This window comes from Grampus griseus (genome assembly GCF_964374135.1).
Source record: "Grampus griseus genome assembly, chromosome: 8".
Classification (NCBI taxonomy): Eukaryota; Metazoa; Chordata; class Mammalia; order Artiodactyla; family Delphinidae; genus Grampus; species Grampus griseus.
In genome coordinates this window covers 44,449,615-44,470,017 of record NC_139002.1, presented here as the reverse complement: position 1 = coordinate 44,470,017, position 20,403 = coordinate 44,449,615, and the positions used below count along the sequence as shown (strand labels likewise).

Genomic DNA, 20,403 nt, shown 5'->3' with positions numbered 1-20,403 from the left:
AGGAGGAACTTCTGGTGTTAGAATGGAGAAGAAAGCAAATGAAAATTCTTTTACTGTATAACTTTAAAACGTCAAAGAAATGCAAAAACCAAAAAATTTAAAGGCAGTGAAGATGTGTGGAAGCAACAAAGACAAAATCAACTAACAGAGAGGAAACTTGCAAAAGTGGACAGGTATCACCAGTTGCTTTATTGTCTGAGAGTATCTGCAGATTAGGGACCCAGGCTGATGATCCAGCTTGGTCTAGATGAAGGGACATTAGTTTCCTAGGGCTGTCATAACAAAGTACCACAAACCAGGTGGCTGAAAACAACAGAAATTTATTCTCTCCCGGTTCTGGATGCTAAAAGTTCGAAATCAAGTTGTCAGCACGGCCATACTCCGCCTGAGACGCTGGGTAGAATCTTCCTTTCCTCTTCTAGCTTCTGGTGGTGGCTGTTAATCGTTGGCATTCCTTGGCTTTCTGCTGTATCACTCAGGCTCCTGCTGTGTCTTCCCATGCCGTTTTCCCTGTGTGTCTCTCTATCTTTGTGTCCCTTCTCTTCTTTTTATAAAGACACCTGTCATATTGGATTATGAACCCATCCAACTTCAGTATGTCCTCATTTTAACTAATTACATCTGCAGTGACACTATTTCTAAATGAAGTCACATTCTGAGGTTCTGGGAAAGGATATGAATTGGGACTTGGGGAGGGGGAGATGTAATTCCACCTAGTATATGACACTGCTGGAGAAAAGAGAAACCGGAAAAATGTTTGGATATTGAAATGATCTGGTATGTCAGTTTGTAAACTCCAGGAACCCTAAATGTATGATAGCCATTTGACCTCATGCTTCACTTCCTGATTCTGGAAGCTTCATGAGAGGCTCATGATTTTGAAGAAGACTGAAATCTCCCACTGTTTCATAATATTTGGCAGAAAAGCACCACTTGAGGAATGAAAACTGCTCAAACTTCGATTAGTCAATTAGTTTTTTTCTCATGGTCAATTTAGAAACAGTATGGTGCAAGAGGCTAGAGGGCAAAACTCAAAAATGTAAAAATCTGATTGAGTCAGTAATCCAGGGCAGGGGATACACTAGCCAAGACTCTCAATTAAAATTCCATGCCAACTGTCCTGTAAAGATATTCTTAACCAGAGATTGACTGCTTCTACCTTCTGCTGCAACCTACCCCATCTCATTTGCTTCGAATCTCGAAAAGGCAAACCACTGGGGGAAAAAATATAAAATTCAGTCCTTATGGTTACTTTATACTCAATGTCTGGCATAAAAGAAAACATATTTCATATGTATCAAGAAGCATAAAATGTGACTAGTAACTAAGAAAAATAAGTCAATAGAAGTAGACTGATGGAAGATCTTGGGTGTTAGAATTTGAAAAAAAGGACCTTAAAATAACTATAATCAATATTTTCAAGCAAATGAAGTGTTGAAAAAATGGATGAGAAGGAGAACTTCAACAGAAAATTGGAAACTATAAAAAGAATTAAATGGGCATTCTAGGATTGTAAAATGCCATATCTGAAATTAAGAACTTTTTATTATGGTTAACAGCAGACTGGACATAGGAGAAGACACAATTAGTGAGATTGAAGAAAGAATAGTAGAAAAAAGTCAAACTGAAGCACAGAGAGAAAGAGAGATATGAAAGAAGGAAAGAAAGAAAAGAAAGAAAGAAAAAGAGAGAAAGAAAAGAAAGAAAGGAAGAAAGTGAGCCTAGAGAAAATATCACATGTGAGACATAGTCAAATGATGTAACACAGGTGTAACTGGGTACTGGAAGGAGCAGAGAGAGAAATGTGGCAGAAGGGCTGTATTGGGAAATAATGTATGGAAATTTTTCTACACAGATCCAAGTCTTTAATCCACGGTTTTAAGAAGCTCTGGAAACCCTATAAAAGAAATATGCAGTGGAAATCACACCTACTTGCATCATAGTCAACAAAAACTTTAAAAAAAAAGCTATCTTAAAAGCCTAGAAAAAAAAGACATATTGCCAACAGTGGGACAACATTAAGAATTACGGCTGACTTCTCAATGAAATCATGGATTTCAGGAAAACAAATAGAATGTTGTTTTTAAAGGGAAAAAAAAAACTGAGAAAAATGCTAAACAAAAGAAAACCTTCCAGGGACTTCCCTGGTGGTCCAGTGGTTGAGAATCCATCTTGCAATGCAGGGGACGCTGGTTTGATCCCTGGTCAGGGAACTAAGATCCCACATGCCGCAGGGCAACTAAGCCCGCACACCACAACCATGTGCTCTGGAGCCCACGTGCTCTGGAGCATGTGTGCCACAACTAGAGAGAAGCCCACACACCGCAACGAATGGCCTGCTTGCCGCAACGAAAGATCCCGCGTGCCACAATTAAGACCCGACACAGCCAAAAAATAAATAAATTATAAAGTTCATCACAATAAACTCTACATAACTTAAAAAACAAAACAAAACAAAAGAAAACCTGTCAATATAGAAAACTATACTCAGTAAATATATACTTCAAAAACAATATATTTCAAAATGTATAGAAATATCAAATCGCTATGTTATGTGCCAGGAACTAACATAGTGTTATAGGTCAATTATGCTTCAAAACAAACAAACTCATAGAAAAAGAGATCATATTTGTGGCTACCAGAGGTGGGAGGAGGGAGGACAGGGGTTAAGATGAACATGGTCAAAAGGTACAAACTTCCAGTTGTAAGATAAATAAGTACTAGAGATGTAATGTACAACATGATAAATATAATTAGCACTGATGTACATTATAAATGAAAGTTGCTGGGAGAGTAAATCCTAAGAGTTCTCATCACAAAGAAAAAATTTTTTTTCTATTTCTTTAATGTTGTATCTGTGTGACCTGATGGATGTTTGCTAAGCTATTGCAGTAACCATTTCATGATGTATGTTATTCAAATCATTATGTTGTACACCTTAAACTTATGCAGTGCTGTATGTCAATTATATCTCAATAAAACTGAAAAAATAAAGGGAAAATAAAAACATTCTGAGAAAAAAAGCTGATATAATTTGTTGGCAGTAGCCCACATTATAAGAAACACTAAAGGAAATTCTTCAGCTTGAAAGGATCAGAGATGAAAGCAAGGAAGTAGCAGAAGGAATGAAGAACACTAGCATGGGTAAATATAAGACTACTGACCATTCAGAGCAACAATTATAACAAATCAAATCAAAACAAAGTAGTGTATATAATACATATAAAAGCAAATTATATGGCAATAGCAGAAAACAGTGAAAGGGGATAAATAGACTTAAATATTTGTAAGATTCTTGAATATAAACAAGAGCCAACTTAAAGTAGTTTGTATTAACTCTTCCAAAATATAGCAGAGGGAGGAACACTCCCAAACTCATTCTAGGAGGCCACCATCACCTTGATACCAAAACCAGACAAGGATGTCACAAAGAAAGAAAACTACAGGCCAATATCACTGATGAACATAGATGCAGAAATCCTCAACAAAATACTAGCAAACAGAATCCAACAGCACATTAAAAAGATCATACACCATGATCACATGGGGTTTATTCCAGGAATGCAAGGATTCTTCAATATATGCAAGACAATCAATGTGATACACCATATTAACAAATAGAAGGAGAAAAACCATAAGATCATCTCAATAGATGCAGAGAAAGCTTTCGACAAAATTCAACACCCATTTATGATAAAAACCCTGCAGAAAGTAGGCATAGAGGGAACTTTCCTCAACATAATAAAGGCCATATATGACAAACCCACAGCCAACATCATCCTCAATGGTGAAAAACTGAACGCATTTCCACTAAGATCAGGAACAAGACAAGGTTGCCTACTCTCACCACTCTTACTCAACATAGTTTTGGAAGTTTTAGCCACAGCAATCAGAGAAGAAAAGGAAATAAAAGGAATCCAAATTGGAAAAGAAGAAGTAAAGCTGTCACTGTTTGCAGATGACATGATACTATACATAGAGAATCCTAAAGTTGCTACCAGAAAACTACTAGAGCTAATCAATGAATTTGGTAAAGTAGCAGGATACAAAATTAATGCACAGAAATCTCTGGCATTCCTATACACTAATGATGAAAAATCTGAAATTGAAATCAAGAAAACACTCCCATTTACCATTGCAACAAAAAGAATAAAATATCTAGGAATAAACCTACCTAAGGAGACAAAAGACCTGTATGCAGAAAATTATAAGACACTGATGAAAGAAATTAAAGATGATACAAATAGATGGAGAGATATACCACATACTTGGATTGGAAGAATCAACATTGTAAAAATGACTCTACTACCCAAAGCAATCTACAGATTCAATGCAATCCCTATCAAACCACCACTGGTATTTTTCACAGAACTAGAACAAAAAATTTCACAATTTGTATGGAAACACAAAAAACCCTGAATAGCCAAAGCAATCTTGAGAACGAAAAATGGAGCTGGAGGAATCAGGCTCCCTGACTTCAGACTATACTACAAAGCTACAGTAATCAAGACAGTATGGTACTGGCACAAAAACAGAAAGATAGATCAATGGAACAGGATAGAAAGCCCAGAGATAAACCCACGCACATATGGTCACCTTATCTTTGATAAAGGAAGCAGGAATGTACAGTGGAGAAAGGACAGCCTCTTCAATAAGTGGTGCTGGGAAAACTGGACAGGTACATGTAAAAGTATTAGATTAGATCACTGCCTAACACCATACACAAAAATAAGCTCAAAATGGATTAAAGACCTAACTGTAAGGCCAGAAACTATCAAACTCTTAGAGGAAAACATAGGCAGAACACTCTATGACATAAATCACAGCAAGATCCTTTTTGACCCACCTCCTAGAGAAATGGAAATAAAAACAAAAATAAACAAATGGGACCTAATGAAACTTCAAAGCTTTTGCACAGCAAAGGAAACCATAAACAGGACGAAAAGACACCCCTCAGAATGGGAGAAAATATTTGCAAATGAAGCAACTGACAAAGGATTAATCTCCAAAATTTATAAGCAGCTCATGCAGCTCAATAACAAAAAACAAACAACCCAATCCAAAAACAGGCAGAAGACCTAAATAGACATTTCTCAAAAGAAGATATACAGACTGCCAACAAAAACATGAAACAATGCTCAAGTTCATTAATCATTAGAGAAATGCAAATCAAAACTACAATGAGATATCATCTCACACCAGTCAGAATGGCCATCATCAAAAAATCTACAAACAATAAATGCTGGAGGGGGTGTGGAGTAAAGGGAACCCTCTTGCACTGCTGGTGGGAATGTGAATTGGTACAGCCACTGTGGAAAACAGTATGGAGGTTCCTTAAAAAACTACAAATAGAACTACCATATGGCCCAGCTATCCCACTACTGGGCATATACACTGAGAAAAAACCATTAATTCAAAAAGAGTCATGTACCACAATGTTCATTGCAGCTCTATTGACAGTAGCCCGGAGATGGAAACAACCTAAGTGTCCATCATCGGATGAATGGATAAAGAAGATGTGGCACATATATACAATGGAATATTACTCAGCCATAAAAAGAAACGAAATTGAGCTATTTGTAATGAGGTGGATAGACCTATCTGTCATACAGAGCGAATTAAGTCAGAAAGAGAAATACAAATACCGTATCCTAACACATATATATGGAATTTAAGAAAAAAAGAATGTCATGAAAAACCTAGGGGTAAGACGGGAATAAAGACACAGACCTACTTGGACTTGAGGATATGGGGAAGGGGAAGGGGAAGCTGTGACAAAGTGAGAGAGAGGCATGGACATATATACACTACCAAACGTAAGGTAGATAGCTAGTGGGAAGCAGCCGCATAGCACAGGGAGATCAGCTCTCGGTGCTTTGTGACCGCCTGGAGGGGTGGGATGGGGAGGGTGGAAGGGAGGGAGACACAAGTGGGAAGAGATATGGGAACACATGTATATGTGTAACTGATTCACTTTGTTATAAAGCAGAAACTAACACACAATTGTGAAGCAATTATACTCCAATTAAGATGTAAAAAAAAAAATTAAATCCTTAAAAAAATTAAAAAAAAATAAAGTAGTTTGTGTTAAATTAAGGATTCATTTAGGAATTTTTATTGAAAACTCTAAATGAATTATACTGAGATGAAACAAAAATGTTCATAGTGGTGACAACATAGGATAATAAAAAATATTGATTAATCCAGAAGAAGACAATAGGAAGGAAGAATTAAAAAATTAAAGAATAGGGATTTCCCTGGTGGTCCAGTGGTTAACACTCCATGCTCGCAATGCAGGGGGCCGGGGCCTGGGTTTGATCCCTGTTCAGGGAACTAGATTCCGCATGCCGCCACTAAAAGATGCTGCATGCCGCAGTGACGATTCTGCATGCAGCAGCAAAGATCCCGCATGCCGCAGATAAAGACCTGGTGTAGCCCAATAGATAAATAGATAGATAGGTGGGTAGATATTTTAAAAATAAAGAATAAATTGGACAAATAACAAGTAGCAAAAAAACAAGTAGCAAATGAGAGAAATAGGAAATAGTAATAAGCTACACTCCCAATTGGGTAATTTTCATGATACATATATCTAATAAAAAACTCATATCCATAGTATATGAGGAACTCTTAAAATAGATATTAAAAAGTAATCAAATGTGCACAAGACTGGAACAGACACTTTACAAAAGAGGATGCCCAAATTTCCAATAAGCATTTGAAGAGGAACTTAGCTTCATAATGTATGATGGAAAAGCCAATCAAAATCACAATATGATAACCCAACACTGACAGAATGTTTAAAGTGAAAAAGATAATGCCAACTGTTGTTAAGGGTGCACAGCAACTTGAACTCTCATGCATTTCAGTGGAAGTTTGTTAGTTCAGTTACTTATGAAAACTGCTTGGCAATATCTATGAAAGCTAAATATATGCTTAGCTTATGACCTCACAATTCCATTACCAGGTGTATATCTAACAGGAATTAGGATATATGTTTGCCAGATGATATGTACAAGAGTGTTCATAAAAGCTTTATTTATAATACTTAAAACTGTGAATAATCCAAATTTCCATCTATAGGAGAACTGATAGATAAATTCTGGTGTATTCATACAAAGGAACACTACACAGCAATAAAGAATAAACTACTGATACACATAATGGGGATGAATCCCACAACACTATCTTGAGGGGAAAGGACCAGACACAACAAGTAAATAATGTAAGATTCCATTTATATGATGTACAGGGTAGGCAAAACTGATGGGCATTGAAAAAGTTTATATTAATGGAGCATAATATTGATTGGGATTGGGTATGAGAGAACTTTCTGATATTGTTGCTTTGGATTGTAGTTACAGATATATATATATATATATATATATATACACACATACATATATATATATGTAAAAATGTATAAAGCTTAAAATTCACTTAAGATTTTTGTGTTTTATGTACATTATATATACATTATTCTACAACATACCACACACACACCACACACATATAAAGGAAGGTGCCTTCCTTAAAAATGTGTGTATGTGGGGTGGAGAAAGCATCCTAAAATGATAATTTGAAAATGTTATTTTTTCTTTTGCTTTTTGGATAAGAACTAACTTTTTCTCATTTTAGAATGTTTCAAAAATATAGAAAGATAAAAAAGAAGAACATTTGTATTTTTATGATTAACAATGGGAGTGAATGTTTTCTTATGTTTATTACTCATTTCTAATTGTTCTATGAAGTACAATATATCCATTGTACATTTATCTGTTTTTTAATATTTATATTTTAAAGTTGGATGAGTTTTTCTTGTAAGAAAATCAATATTTAGACTGCCATATTGGCCTTTTTTTCCCTTTTAACACAAGGACTTTAAAATTTTTATTTAATTAAAACTACCAAATATTCCCAATCTCATATGCTCTATCATTTGTTTTCTGAGTAAAACCTTCCTCATCCCCCTACCGTAGCTTCTTTTGTCTCTAGTTTTCTTTTTCACACTTAACTGTTTTACTCATCTGGAGGTATGTGTATGTATACGAGTGTGTATGTATTCACATGTATACACGTTGTGACATGAGGCTGCACCAACATTTTTTCTCAGTAGTTAGCCATTTGCACCAACATCTGACTTCATAGGCGTTATGGCTATTTAGTGGAAGTTCTCCAAGCACTGGCATTCTGATGGCTGACGTTCTTAGTTAAGATCATTGTTACATTAGTTTTGTTTTGTTTTTGTTATTGATGTATTCATCAGTACTTTAGTGAGAAATTGGAAGAGGCTATATGAAAGACTGCTGTCCAGGTGTTACAATAAATCATTAGTCTAAAGAAAAATAAACTGTACTTGGAAAATTATACTAAGGTAGTATTAGTGGTTTTGCCATTAACAATGTGCTGTTATTAGTCACATTGGTTTTCCATCCAGATTTTTTTTTAACAAAATGAAAAAGACTTTATTGCAGAATACAAAATAGTTGTATTTAAGATGTGTGTAGATGCATGGCAATACTTCACAAATAACTGATTTTATTTTGTAGGTTGTACCTAAGCACTTGTCTTCCAAGTGTTTTGTTCGTAGTATTTTTTTTTAACATCTTTATTGGAGTATAATTGCTTTACAATGGTATGTTAGTTTCTGCTTTATAACAAAGTGAATCAGTTATACATATACAAATATCCCCATATCTCTTCCCTCTTGCATCTCCCTCCCTCCCACCCTCCCTATCCCACCCCTCTAGGTGGTCACAAAGCACCAAGCTGATCTCCCTGGGCTATGTGGCTGCTTCCCACTAGCTATCGGTTTTACATTTGGTAGTAGATATATGTCCATGCCACTCTCACTTTGTCCCAGCTTACCCTTCCCCCTCCCTGTGTCCTCAAGTCCATTCTCTAGTAGGTCTGCGTCTTTATTCCCGTCCTGCCCCTAGGTTCTTCATGACCATTTTTTTCCCTTAGATTCCATATATATGTGTTAGCATACGGTATTTTTTTTTTTGTTTCTGACTTACTTCACTCTGTATGACAGACTCTAGGACTATCCACCTCACTACAAATAACTCAATTTTGTTTCGTTTTATGGCTGAGTAATATTCCATTGTATATATGTGCCACATCTTCTTTATCCATTCATCTGTCAATGAACACTTAGGTTGCTTCCATGTCCTGGCTATTGTAAACAGAGCTGCAATGAACATTGTGGTACATGACTCTTTTTGAATTAATGGTTTTTTCTCAGTGTATATGCCCAGTAGTGGGATTGCTGGGCCATATGGTAGTTCTATTTTTAGTTTTTTAAGGAACCTCCATTACTGTTTTCCATAGTGGCTGTATCAATTTACATTCGCACCAACAGTGCAAGGGGGTTCCCTTTTCACCACACTCTCTCCAGCATTTATTGCACAGTAATCAAGACAGTATGGTACTGGCACAAAAACAGAAATATAGATCAATGGAACAGGATAGAATGCCCAGAGATAAACCCACCCACATATGGTCACATTATTTTTGATAAAGGAGGCAAGAATATACAATGGAGAAAAGACAGCCTCTTCAATAAATGGTGCTGGAAACCTGGACAGCTACACGTAAAAGAATGAAATTAGAACACTCCCTAACACCATACACAAAAATAAACTCAAAATGGATTAAAGACCTAAAGGTAAGGCCAGACACCATCAAACTCTTAGAGGAAAACATAGGCAGAACACTCTATGACATAAATCACAGCAAGATCCTTTTTGACCCACCTTCTAGAGAAATGGAAATAAAAACAAAAATTAACAAATGGGACCTAATGAAACTTAAAAGCTTTTGCACAGCAAAGGAAACCATAAACAGGACGAAAAGACAACCCTCAGAATGGGAGAAAATATTTGCACATGAAGAAACTGGAAAAGGATTAATCTCCAAAATTTACAAGCAGCTCATGCAGCTCAATATTTAAAAAACAAACAACCCAATCCAAAAGTGGGCAGAAGACCTAAATAGACATTTATACAAAGAAGGTATACAGATTGCCAACAAACACATGAAAGGATGCTCAACATCATTAATCATTAGAGAAATGCAAATCAAAACTACAATGAGATATTACCTCACACCAGTCAGAATGGCCATCATCAAAAAATCTACGGATTTTTTTTTTTTTGGAGTATAGTTGCTTTACAATGTTGTTAGTGTCTGCTGTACAACAAAGTGAATCACCTATAATCACTTAGCTCTAATCTATTCGGAATTAATTTCTAGGAGTTGGTCTATTTCCAGGATGGCTCTGTTCCTTATTCAATATTAAGAGTTTTCGTTTAACTCTCTGGTTACTCCGAGCTTTTCTATACCTCATTCTGTATAAGGCTACTGCTAATTCTGGACTACCAGATTCAGGTACCTCTCCTAGCTTTTATACTTTGCCTTTCAAGAAGCTTCTAAGAAAAATAAGCAGTAATTCAGCTATGGGTATGTCCACTCTTTGTGTCAAGCCATTTTACTTACTGAACTATCTATTAGGTTTTAGGTACTGTAGACTATGAATAAGGTGAAGATTTCTTGCCTGCCATCAATGAATTGTAAGCTCCAACTTACCACTCCAACTCAAAAGTGGTTGTCTTATGCACACTGCTTGATGAAAGTACATTATATTTAGGAAAACACTACTCATATTCAGTAGTGTTACAGATAAGAATAAACTACCTGGGGTCTTTTTGAAGATATGGAGTGGGATGCTGAAAGGGCATTTGAGTAAATAAGGAAATATGGTCAAAAGTAGAGAGTAGGAATATCAAGGTACCTATTATCGCATTCCATAGTTGTACCCAAATAATTTTAAGATTTATTTTTCTTTTTTGTATCTTTGACCTATATGTTAACTATTCTAGAATGCAAATTTGGTAGTGATTTTTAAAACTATAATATTCTCTCTCTTTAGAATAGCATATTGGTTAAACTTTAGACAAATCCGAGCTCAATTCTAAGTTCTAATGTTTTCCTGAGCAAGTTGTTTTGTCTCTCCAAATCTTAGTTTTGTTATTTGAAAGTAAGGATAATAATATTATTTCCCTCATTGAGAAGAATAACAGAGATATTACATATAACTGTTTATTTTTATGTACAAAATGACATCTGTTGACAGATAAGATTCCAAGGGGGCGGGACTAAAGAATGCTTTCCAGAACTAGAGTAAGGAACAGATCCTGTGCAGAGAAGTCACATCATGGTGCTCATGTGAAAGAGAGCTATAGCAACAAGTTCAAATGGAGAATTTTATAGAACAATTTCCATAGAAATAACGTTTCTATGGAAATCAGTCAAAGAGTCTTTTTCAAGACTATATCTCAATAAGACCTCCAATAGAAAACAAAAAGTAAGAGAAACAAAGAATTATTTCAAGGAGAAGACATTTCACACAAAAAGGAGTGAGGAAGGAAGAACATTAGTACAAAAGAGGGTGAAGACCAACTGGAAAACTTCACTTAGTCACACTGGTTAGGGGTTGTCACTAACTCCTTAGTAAAGAGAAACTGGAGAGGAGACTGGATCTACTGCTGACCCTCTAAAACTCCTCCAGTGTAGCTACATAGAGTAATCTCTACACAGTCATAGAATCGGTACACAGAGACCACAGACTCCCCAAATCTCAAGAGAAGAAAGAAGTTTGTGTCCTTCAGAAACTGGATAGAACTGTGAAAAATATAAAATTGGCTATAAACATTGAAACTGTGAAACACAAGTCACAATCCTGTGTATTCACACACATTTTTTCATGAAAGTATAAACAAAGGAAATGAATGCGCATTTGAAGATTTTGGACAAGAGTCAGCAGTGTCTAAAGCAAGAGAGAGGCAAATGAAGTCTCACACCAGGCTTCTATGATTTCTGGATTTCATTGGGCAGTACCACGCCACACTCCAGCATCTCTCTCCTCCACCACTGCCGTATTAGGAACGGACACAAGGTTGCCAAGTTCTCGTTTTACTTGTACTGACATTTAAAGATAATTACAAATCACCACTTACGACCTCATTCATCTTCACAAAAGAATGAACTGATAGAAAAAACATAGTATGGATGTGAACTCAGGGAGGAAATGCATTATAAAAAATTCACTACATTGTTCCTATTTTCCTCGTTTTGGTGAGTCCACTTCTCTGTGGACTGGAATTCGTTCGGGGGCCAGGATTTCAACCTCACTGCCCCAGTGCACTCTTCTGTGCCAGCATCATGATGATAAAGACATTATACCACCAACTAAAACATTTTACTCCTTGGCAAATGCATATGAGGTGCTTGTTACACAATGTGGGATGTCAGTCTCAACAAATCCCTTATTGGTTTTAACAAACCTTAATCTTTACACTTTGACTTACAAATCAGCATTGACCCTCCCTGGTTCTTAGAGTCAAGATACCCTTTGGATGTGCTACAAATAAAACTAACCAAACCCTTTGTTTAAAACCCATATTATGTTGCTTACAACACTGAATCACAAGTTTTGTTTGCTTGACGATCTCCCTAACTAGACACTAAACCCCTCGAGGGCAGGATCTATTTTCCTCTTCTTGATACCCTTACAAGTAAAGCGATGTGTGGCACGTTGTGAATCCTTGTATTTGATGAATAACTGAGTGAATGGCTCTGCTTAGGTTATGTCTCCTGAAACATCATAATTATACATAGCAAATCCTTGCTACTATTTTATAGTATTTTGATGGAAGTAGGAATTGGCTCTGTCCTTCAACATTCACTCATTCATTCTTCAGACACATTACATGCAACCCTTGCTATGTGCCTTACACTGTGCTAACTGCTAATCAAAATGACCAGAATGTAGTTCTTGCCTTCAAGGATGTCAAGAAGAGTGCTTTCTGGAGCTCACATTATCTTTTAAGCACAGTACCAATTTCCTGAATGATATAAATATAAATAAATTGTCTGAAATCTTAATAGAGTGAACATTTACCCTCATATGTTGTTCTTACCACTCTAAGGAGCAATACCCACTTTATGTAAGAGTCCTCCTCTCTAACAGATTACAGCCACTATCCCCATGACACAGTTTACTTACATTGGAGCCTTAGCCCTATCCGCTTTAAATGAAATAATAAACCTGCTTACTATTGCAAGTCTTGTTGTATTTGCTGTTCTCCTGTGCAAACCCTTCCAGCCGGCACTGAAAACGATGCTGCCAAAATTCTTGAAACCAGGGGTTTCGGAGGTTTGTTTCCGGCCGGAGCTTCAGATAATAATCATCAAACCACTTGACATCAGGAGATTGGAGCTTGATTGTGATTCCACCAACAGCTTCTCGCTGATATCCGTCTGTCACATCATATCTGTCAGCCCAGCCGTCACTGTGGGGAAACAAAAAAACCCTCAGCTTAGAACAGATATCTTCTAAGAAAATTATTCTACTTGCTGTCATCTTGAAAACATTAGTCATTACATGGCACTCAGGCCACACTATGGTCTTATATTATACTACGTGATTCTTGAGATAGCAACTTGCTAGGATAAAAAGTGCAAAACACAATGGAAACTTTGGGTCTAAGAATGCTGGAAGGTACCTGTCTCACTTACCTTGAACTGCAGAGAATAACCTTATGCTTTTGACAGAATTTTACTGGTTGTAGAATATAGTATATGCATGGAAGCTGCATAATATCACCATTCACACTCTTTACTGAATGTTTAATAGCTAGGTCAAGTTAACTTTAAATACATTCTTTTCCTTTACTTAATCATTAGAGTTATCATAAAGTAAAAATGAAAAATATTTCTAACATATATCTTATGTTAATTTAACCATCCTATGACAGAATATTCACTTGTTTCCATGTTTACAAGTGATGATAAAGAGGTTAAAAAAGAAAAACTTTCTGATTATGGTCATTCTATCAAATATTGATTCATCAGAGCCTCAAACTGAAGTCCTTATAGTCCATATTCCTCTTTCCTATCCCATGGTACTTCTCTAACACATTGAAAATACGCATATGAAATCATGTTTTACATTAGAGTGATTGAAAGAACTTCTTAGCAATAGGCCATCAAAGATGGTGACAGGGATCATACTCCTCAATATTAATATCATTCTATGCACTGATCACTCAAAGTAATGTAGGAATTTTAAAATAAAAGAGTTTGAAATCAGAGAGTTCCTGAGTACAACAGAATAAGGAAAAATATTCTAAGCTTATTTGGAAAATACATGAGACACAACATTGGAAATAAAAGACAAGAAAAGGTGTTTATATCAAATCTGGACACACCTTAGGGCATTTAGGAAAAAAGTGTCTCTAACTTTCCCCACCCTCTCTGTCATTTGGAATATGCAACTTGTGCTATGCATCTGCTGGGACCCAGTGGTACTATCCTTCCTTTGAAGAGGTGCAAGTGCTCTTTCAGGAGAAGTAAAGAAAGTCAAGGGGAATGTAACAATGGAAAAAAAAAGTAACAACAAAGAGGGAGGAGAAGATACGGAGACAGTTGAAGGGAAGAACAGAATGGAGCCTCCTGAACACAAGGCAGGAAAGGTTTTGGAGATTAGCTGGGTGAAAGGGAGTGGGTACTGGGGAAAGTGTGAGCGAAAGGATTTACATAAACAATCATTGTTTATTTCATTAATATTCAGATATTTCTATTTATTGGAATGTTAATTTCTTTTTTTTAATTTCTTTTTATCTTCCTTCCAATGCATTTTTGTCCTTTATACTTTTTTTGGGGGGGGAGGCAGAGAGCATGCTCCAATATTTTGCATAAATCTGTGCCAGGGAAAGTATTATGTAAGGAATTAATTAGAATAAGTAAAAAAATGTATGTACTTTCTTCAGTATGCTCTGACTTAAAAATTGATAATGAGAGTTGTTCCAAAGGTCATATATTATTCATTAAGCTATGATAGGGGCTTGAGATATTCCTAAGGCATCCGTGGGTGGAGGAGGAGAATAAAATAAACAAACAAAAAAAATAAAGCATTTCTTCCTCCAAGTCCTCCTTGACAAGAAGAGATTTCATTGAAAATGATCTATGTTGAAATTTCAAAAACTTTTGTGGCAAATCAGGAAAAAAAAAATAATAACTAATGCAATACGTTTTGTCCCAATGTTGAATGTGGTTACTTCACACATTATCTTCCCTGAAGTTTCTCATTTCAGCTGCACAGATTTTATTTAAAGCTGACAAGTTGAAATGAAGTGGGCTTGTTTGCTTCATTTTCTTGCTCTGTTTTGGAGGGTTTATTATATCACTGATAGGAGAGTGTGGGTCTCATTGGCACTCGAGGAGATGCATGGGCGTGCTGCAAATGGGACCGGAAACCTGATTGTCAAGCAGAGCCCCGTTCTCCAAGGAAGTGGGAATTTAAATTGCTCCTTTTATTCATGCGAGCTTGCTCTTATGTAACGCTGTGATTATGAATATTACATAAGAAATGTAAGATCATAATGGGTCCAATTTACCCTTCACAATTCATTCACTGAATTTAATGGGGATTGTAAAAAGCCTGTCTTGATAAACTTTTTTGGAGGTGATATTTCCATTAAAAAAAAAAATGTCAGGACCGTAGTGTGTTAATTTACTCATCTCTCATCATGTTCTTTAGCTTTTTTTTTCCATGTATAAAGCTCTACATTTAATTTAGCAAAAGATGATGTTTTTTAGTAGTCTATAGGTTAGAGTGGTGATTTTTAAAACAGTTTTGTTCCAGATATTTCCATTCAACAGCAAAATAAAAACCATAAAAGAGTTCGTATATAAACAGAAAATTCCAGTGTCTGTGTGGCAAAAAATGGTTATTCTATTTAAGCCTACAGGGGAATATCTGCTGTGTAAGTCTCAAGAAAGTTCAATCCATATTGGCTAAGTTAGATGGTGCTATATTGACTTTAGCTTATTAAATATTAACATTTTCATAAAAATGTGCTTTTAAGATTTGCATTAAGATGATAGGGTATGTCTAAGTAAGGAATAATAAATTCATAAGTGAAGAGCCAAGGAAACTTGAGCTTACCTTTCTACTATCCAGTGCTTTCCATTGCATTGTTAGAGTGGACTGTCAAGAGTCTGGCACTACTTTAATGCTTTGGGGTGACATATATTTTACCAAATCAGGAAAAAGGGGGAAGGAAGATAAGGAAAGAAACTGAAAATGTACCACATTTCAGTCAAGTTTCTAGATTTAGTATCTATCTATCTATCTATCTCTTCATCCATCCATCCATCCATCCATCCATCCATCCATCCATCCAGTTTCTTCTCATTGATGGACATTTTACCCCTCTCCTTATAATCCATTTCGTTATTTTCTTTCCAATGCTTTGATTTAGAGTCGTTTCCCATTATTTGCAGAATCTGTATTTGTAAATTCACCTGCTTGCTAAAATTTATTTGCAACCCCCATACTGATACTCATGGCACTTTTACGGTCATTTTCAGATATACAGAGTGGCGAAAAAGTTGATCCTTCTGATGTGCATGTACCCGGCTGAGGCTGCACAAGGTGAACCTCTGCTTTCTTGTTTCAGCTTTGATACTATAAAGAAGTGCCCTTTTCATGGTCTATTAAGTGCCAAGTTTTTGCATTTTTGTGTGTTTTTTTAAATTGGTTTTGCTGTTTAAAATATCCCCAAGTATCGTACTGATACATTATTTAGAATTCCCAAGTGCAAGAAGGCTGTGCTATACCTTACATAGAAAACCAGCTGCCCCTGGTGGTCCAGTGGTTAGGACTCCACGCTCCCAATGCAGGGGGCACAGGTTCGATCCCTGGTCAGGGAACAAGATCCGGTATGCCGCGACTAAGATCCCGCATGTGGGAACGAAGATCCCGCGTACTGCAACTAAGGCCCGGTGCAGCTAAATAAAAAAAAAAAAAAAAATATATATATATATATATATATATATATATATATATATATATTTTTTTTTTTGCGGTACGTGGGCCTCTCACTGTTGTGGCCTCTCCCTTTGCGGAGCACAGGCTCCGGACGCGCAGGCTCAGCAGCCATGACTCACGGGCCCAGCCGCTCCGCGGCATGTGGGATCTTCCCGGACTGGGGCACGAACCCATGTCCCCTGCATCGGCAGGCGGACTCTCAACCACTGCGCCACCAGGGGAGCCCAATAAATAGATTTTTTTAAATATAGGTTGATAATACATATACTCTTAAAAAGTAAAAAAAAAAAAAAAAAAAGCAGCTGCATTTAGGCATGAGTAAAGTCCTGTTTTCTATGAATTCAATATTAATTCATCAACAATATTAGATATTAAATATTAAATAAAGTGTCTTTAGACCAGAACACCATAAAGCAAGGTTATGTAACGACTAGTTGATGAAAATGTGACTAGAGGCTCACGACAATTTAAACCTATATTTCCCCTAGGAGTAATGGTCAGTATTCACTAATTCAGTGTTTGGTGCCTGTTTATAGAACATACCTACTGTGAATAACAATAATTAAGTGGATCCACTTAATTTTATATATATATATATATATATATATATATATATATATATATATATATGGGGGAGGAGGAGAGACATGTAAATAAATGACCACATACAAACGAATATTGTTATAGGTATGAAATGAACACAACGAGAGAGAAGATCAGTAAATAATTGACCAACTCTTCGTAGAAAGGTAAGATTTGAATTGAGTTTGGAAAATATGGGTAATGGAGTGATAACTGTATTTTGAGTTATTTTTTAGACAACAAGTAGGTATTTGTTTATTAATTAATTAATTAGTTTATTTTTAGCTGTGTTGGGTCTTCATTTCTTTGCGAGGGCTTTCTCTAGTTGCGGCAAGTGGAGGCCACTCTCTATCACCGTGCGCGGGCCTCTCACTATCGCGGCTTCTCTTGTTGCGGAGCACAGGCTCCAGACCTGCAGGCTCAGTAGTTGTGGTACACGGGCCTAGTTGCTCCGCGGCATGTGGGATCTTCCCAGACCAGGGCTCGAACCCGTGTCCCCTGCGTTGGCAGGCGGATTCTCAACCACTGCGCCACCAGAGAAGCCCAACAAGTAGGTATTTGTGAATCAGGGAATAGTAAATATTAAGCATTGCAGCTATATGGAGTGCACCGGATAGTGACTAATGAAAAGTATGCTGAGGAAGACCAATTATGAATGGTCTTCTGGGCCATTCCAAACGCTTTGAGTTTTATCATTCAGGTGAAGGGGAGCCAGTGGTGGCTTTTAAAGTGGGAAGTGCTACGAAGAGACGATGAGAACTGGATAAACTCTGGTGGCAGTGCGAGTGACAGATAAGAAAGGTTGTGGATGAGTGTTAGAGGATCAAGTTAGAAAAGTTGTTACAGTGGTTAAGGGATCGAATGGATGTTTGTATTAAAGGAATGGGAATGAAGAGCCTATTTGTAAGGAATTCTCAGAGTCCCTAGGACTAGATACGTGGAGAATAGTGGGTAAAGGAGGATGTTTTTGGTTTATGGGAGACATTAGTGATATTGTAAGTGATATTGTAAGTGACATTGTAGCTCCATGTCCTAGGTTGTAAACTACAGGAAAATAGGTTTGGGGTGAAAAAGGAAGAAAATGAATACAAGTAGGGATCTACAATGATCAGATTTCCCTTTATATGCTCTCTAGCACTTTGTTTCTCCTGGATTTCTGTCTGTTCTCTACATAAAAAATTAATTTGAGTGTTAAAAAAAAATACAAGTGAACAATTTTCTTACGTGGTCTAGTACCATATTAACCCACCCTATTCTATTATGTTTAGGGTTTTGTATGCTGAGCAATAGCTGTTGGCACTCAAAAAAAAAAAGACAGAAATAATGAAAATTATAGAGCTCTAAAGATCTGATGCTCTCTATACAATTATATCCTTATAAACATTTTAACTTTAGAATTATTATTTTTATTATTTTTGTATTAACATAGATATTTGAAGCAGACCAATTGTTATGGTTATAATATGATTACTGTAGGGTTTACAATCAGTAGATTTAATGTCAGAATATATTTCTGGAACGTAGAAGCCCCTAAAGATACATGGTAACGGGCATAAAAAATTCTTGGAAAATTCTGAAGAAAAAGTTTAGTAATTATCAAATGTTAGAATAGAGATGCTCAGTAATTTAAAAATTTGTCTCTGTTATCAAAATCTAAATCTGTACAATGCAGACAGTATACTCTTTCCTTCCTGTCCTCGTTTTAAGTTATTGCTATGGAAAATGAAAAAATTTATGTTGCACAGAAAGTTGCATCGGGTGATCCTCTGTAACAGTCTCCATGTTCTTTTCATTCTAATGCATTAATACAGTAAGCATTTTGAATGCATATTCTGTGCAGGCAAACTGCACAGGCATTGTGGTAGGTCCCAGCACATGTCCTCAGCAGTCCATTAGGTATGACCTGCCTGAATGCGCATTGCTGACTTCCAGCCCCCTGGAAGTTTCCTCATTTATTCTCCAGACTGAACATCCTCCTTTCTTTTTATTCAGTCTTCCCCTTAATAGTACAATTCATTAGGTTCCCAGTCACTGAATCATTACTTGTGAAAATCACAATCCTGTCCTGCCTTCCTGAGATTATTCCCCCATCCCCTCAATTAGTATCCTGGGTGTTTCCACACTCTTAGTTCTTACATTTACAGTCCCTTGCTTTATTTACATGGAACGCTAATCACATACAGTGGGTACGGGTTTCATTAGCTGAATTCTCAAATGGCAACATGATTACTTAGCATAACTCTGCAGAGTTCTTGGGGAGGCGTCTGCTGGGGGCAAACAACATAAATAAATCATCTCAGTCTGCTTCAAAAGGAGCAATACCAGACCAAAAATGTAGACATCAGAATCACTATTCCTAGCAGTCGTTAAATTTGTGTCAGGAGGTGTGAGTTTATGCATTGGGGAGGTATGGGCGGGGGACGTGGGTATGCCAGGCACATACAATTATTCTTGATCACTGAAATCTTTAGTCCCACTTAGCCTGATGGTATTGGTACTGCTAAGACTATCACACATATGTTGTGTACTGGAGATGCTGCACTTGATTCTCATTCCTCAAATACATGACATTTATTTCTTATTCACTGAACAAGTATTGGGTAACTAATAACTTGATAGTTATGTGGGAGTAGAGTGGTGAACAAGAAGACAAGATTTCTGCTCTCATAGAGGTAACATTTTGATGCTTTTAGTTTTGCATTTGTCATCATATTAAAGTTAAGTACATTTATTTGTTTTCCCTAAATTGTCTGTAAATTTTATGTTTTGGACATCTCATCCTTATGTTTATTATAATGCCTTGAACATACTAAGGACTTAAATGTTTAATATAACTTATTAGAAAATTAGACTTTAAAAGGCAAATTTCAAATCTTAGAGAATTCTTTTCCGATAACTGCATATATTCTTTTTTTAAAATTTAT

The 20,403-nt window shown here is 36.4% G+C and overlaps 1 protein-coding gene across 2 annotated transcripts in view; it reads right to left on the bottom strand.

Moving 5' to 3' along the window:
• Positions 1-20,403, bottom strand: part of GRM5 (glutamate metabotropic receptor 5) — a gene marked incomplete at both ends in the record, with an annotated part of 539,059 nt that overhangs the window by 129,871 nt on the left and 388,785 nt on the right. For both annotated transcript variants that reach the window (XM_082659930.1, XM_082659929.1), the window contains one exon: positions 13,120-13,355. In XM_082659930.1, coding sequence (XP_082516056.1) covers positions 13,120-13,355 — 236 coding nt within the window. The remainder of the gene's footprint in view (positions 1-13,119; positions 13,356-20,403) is intronic.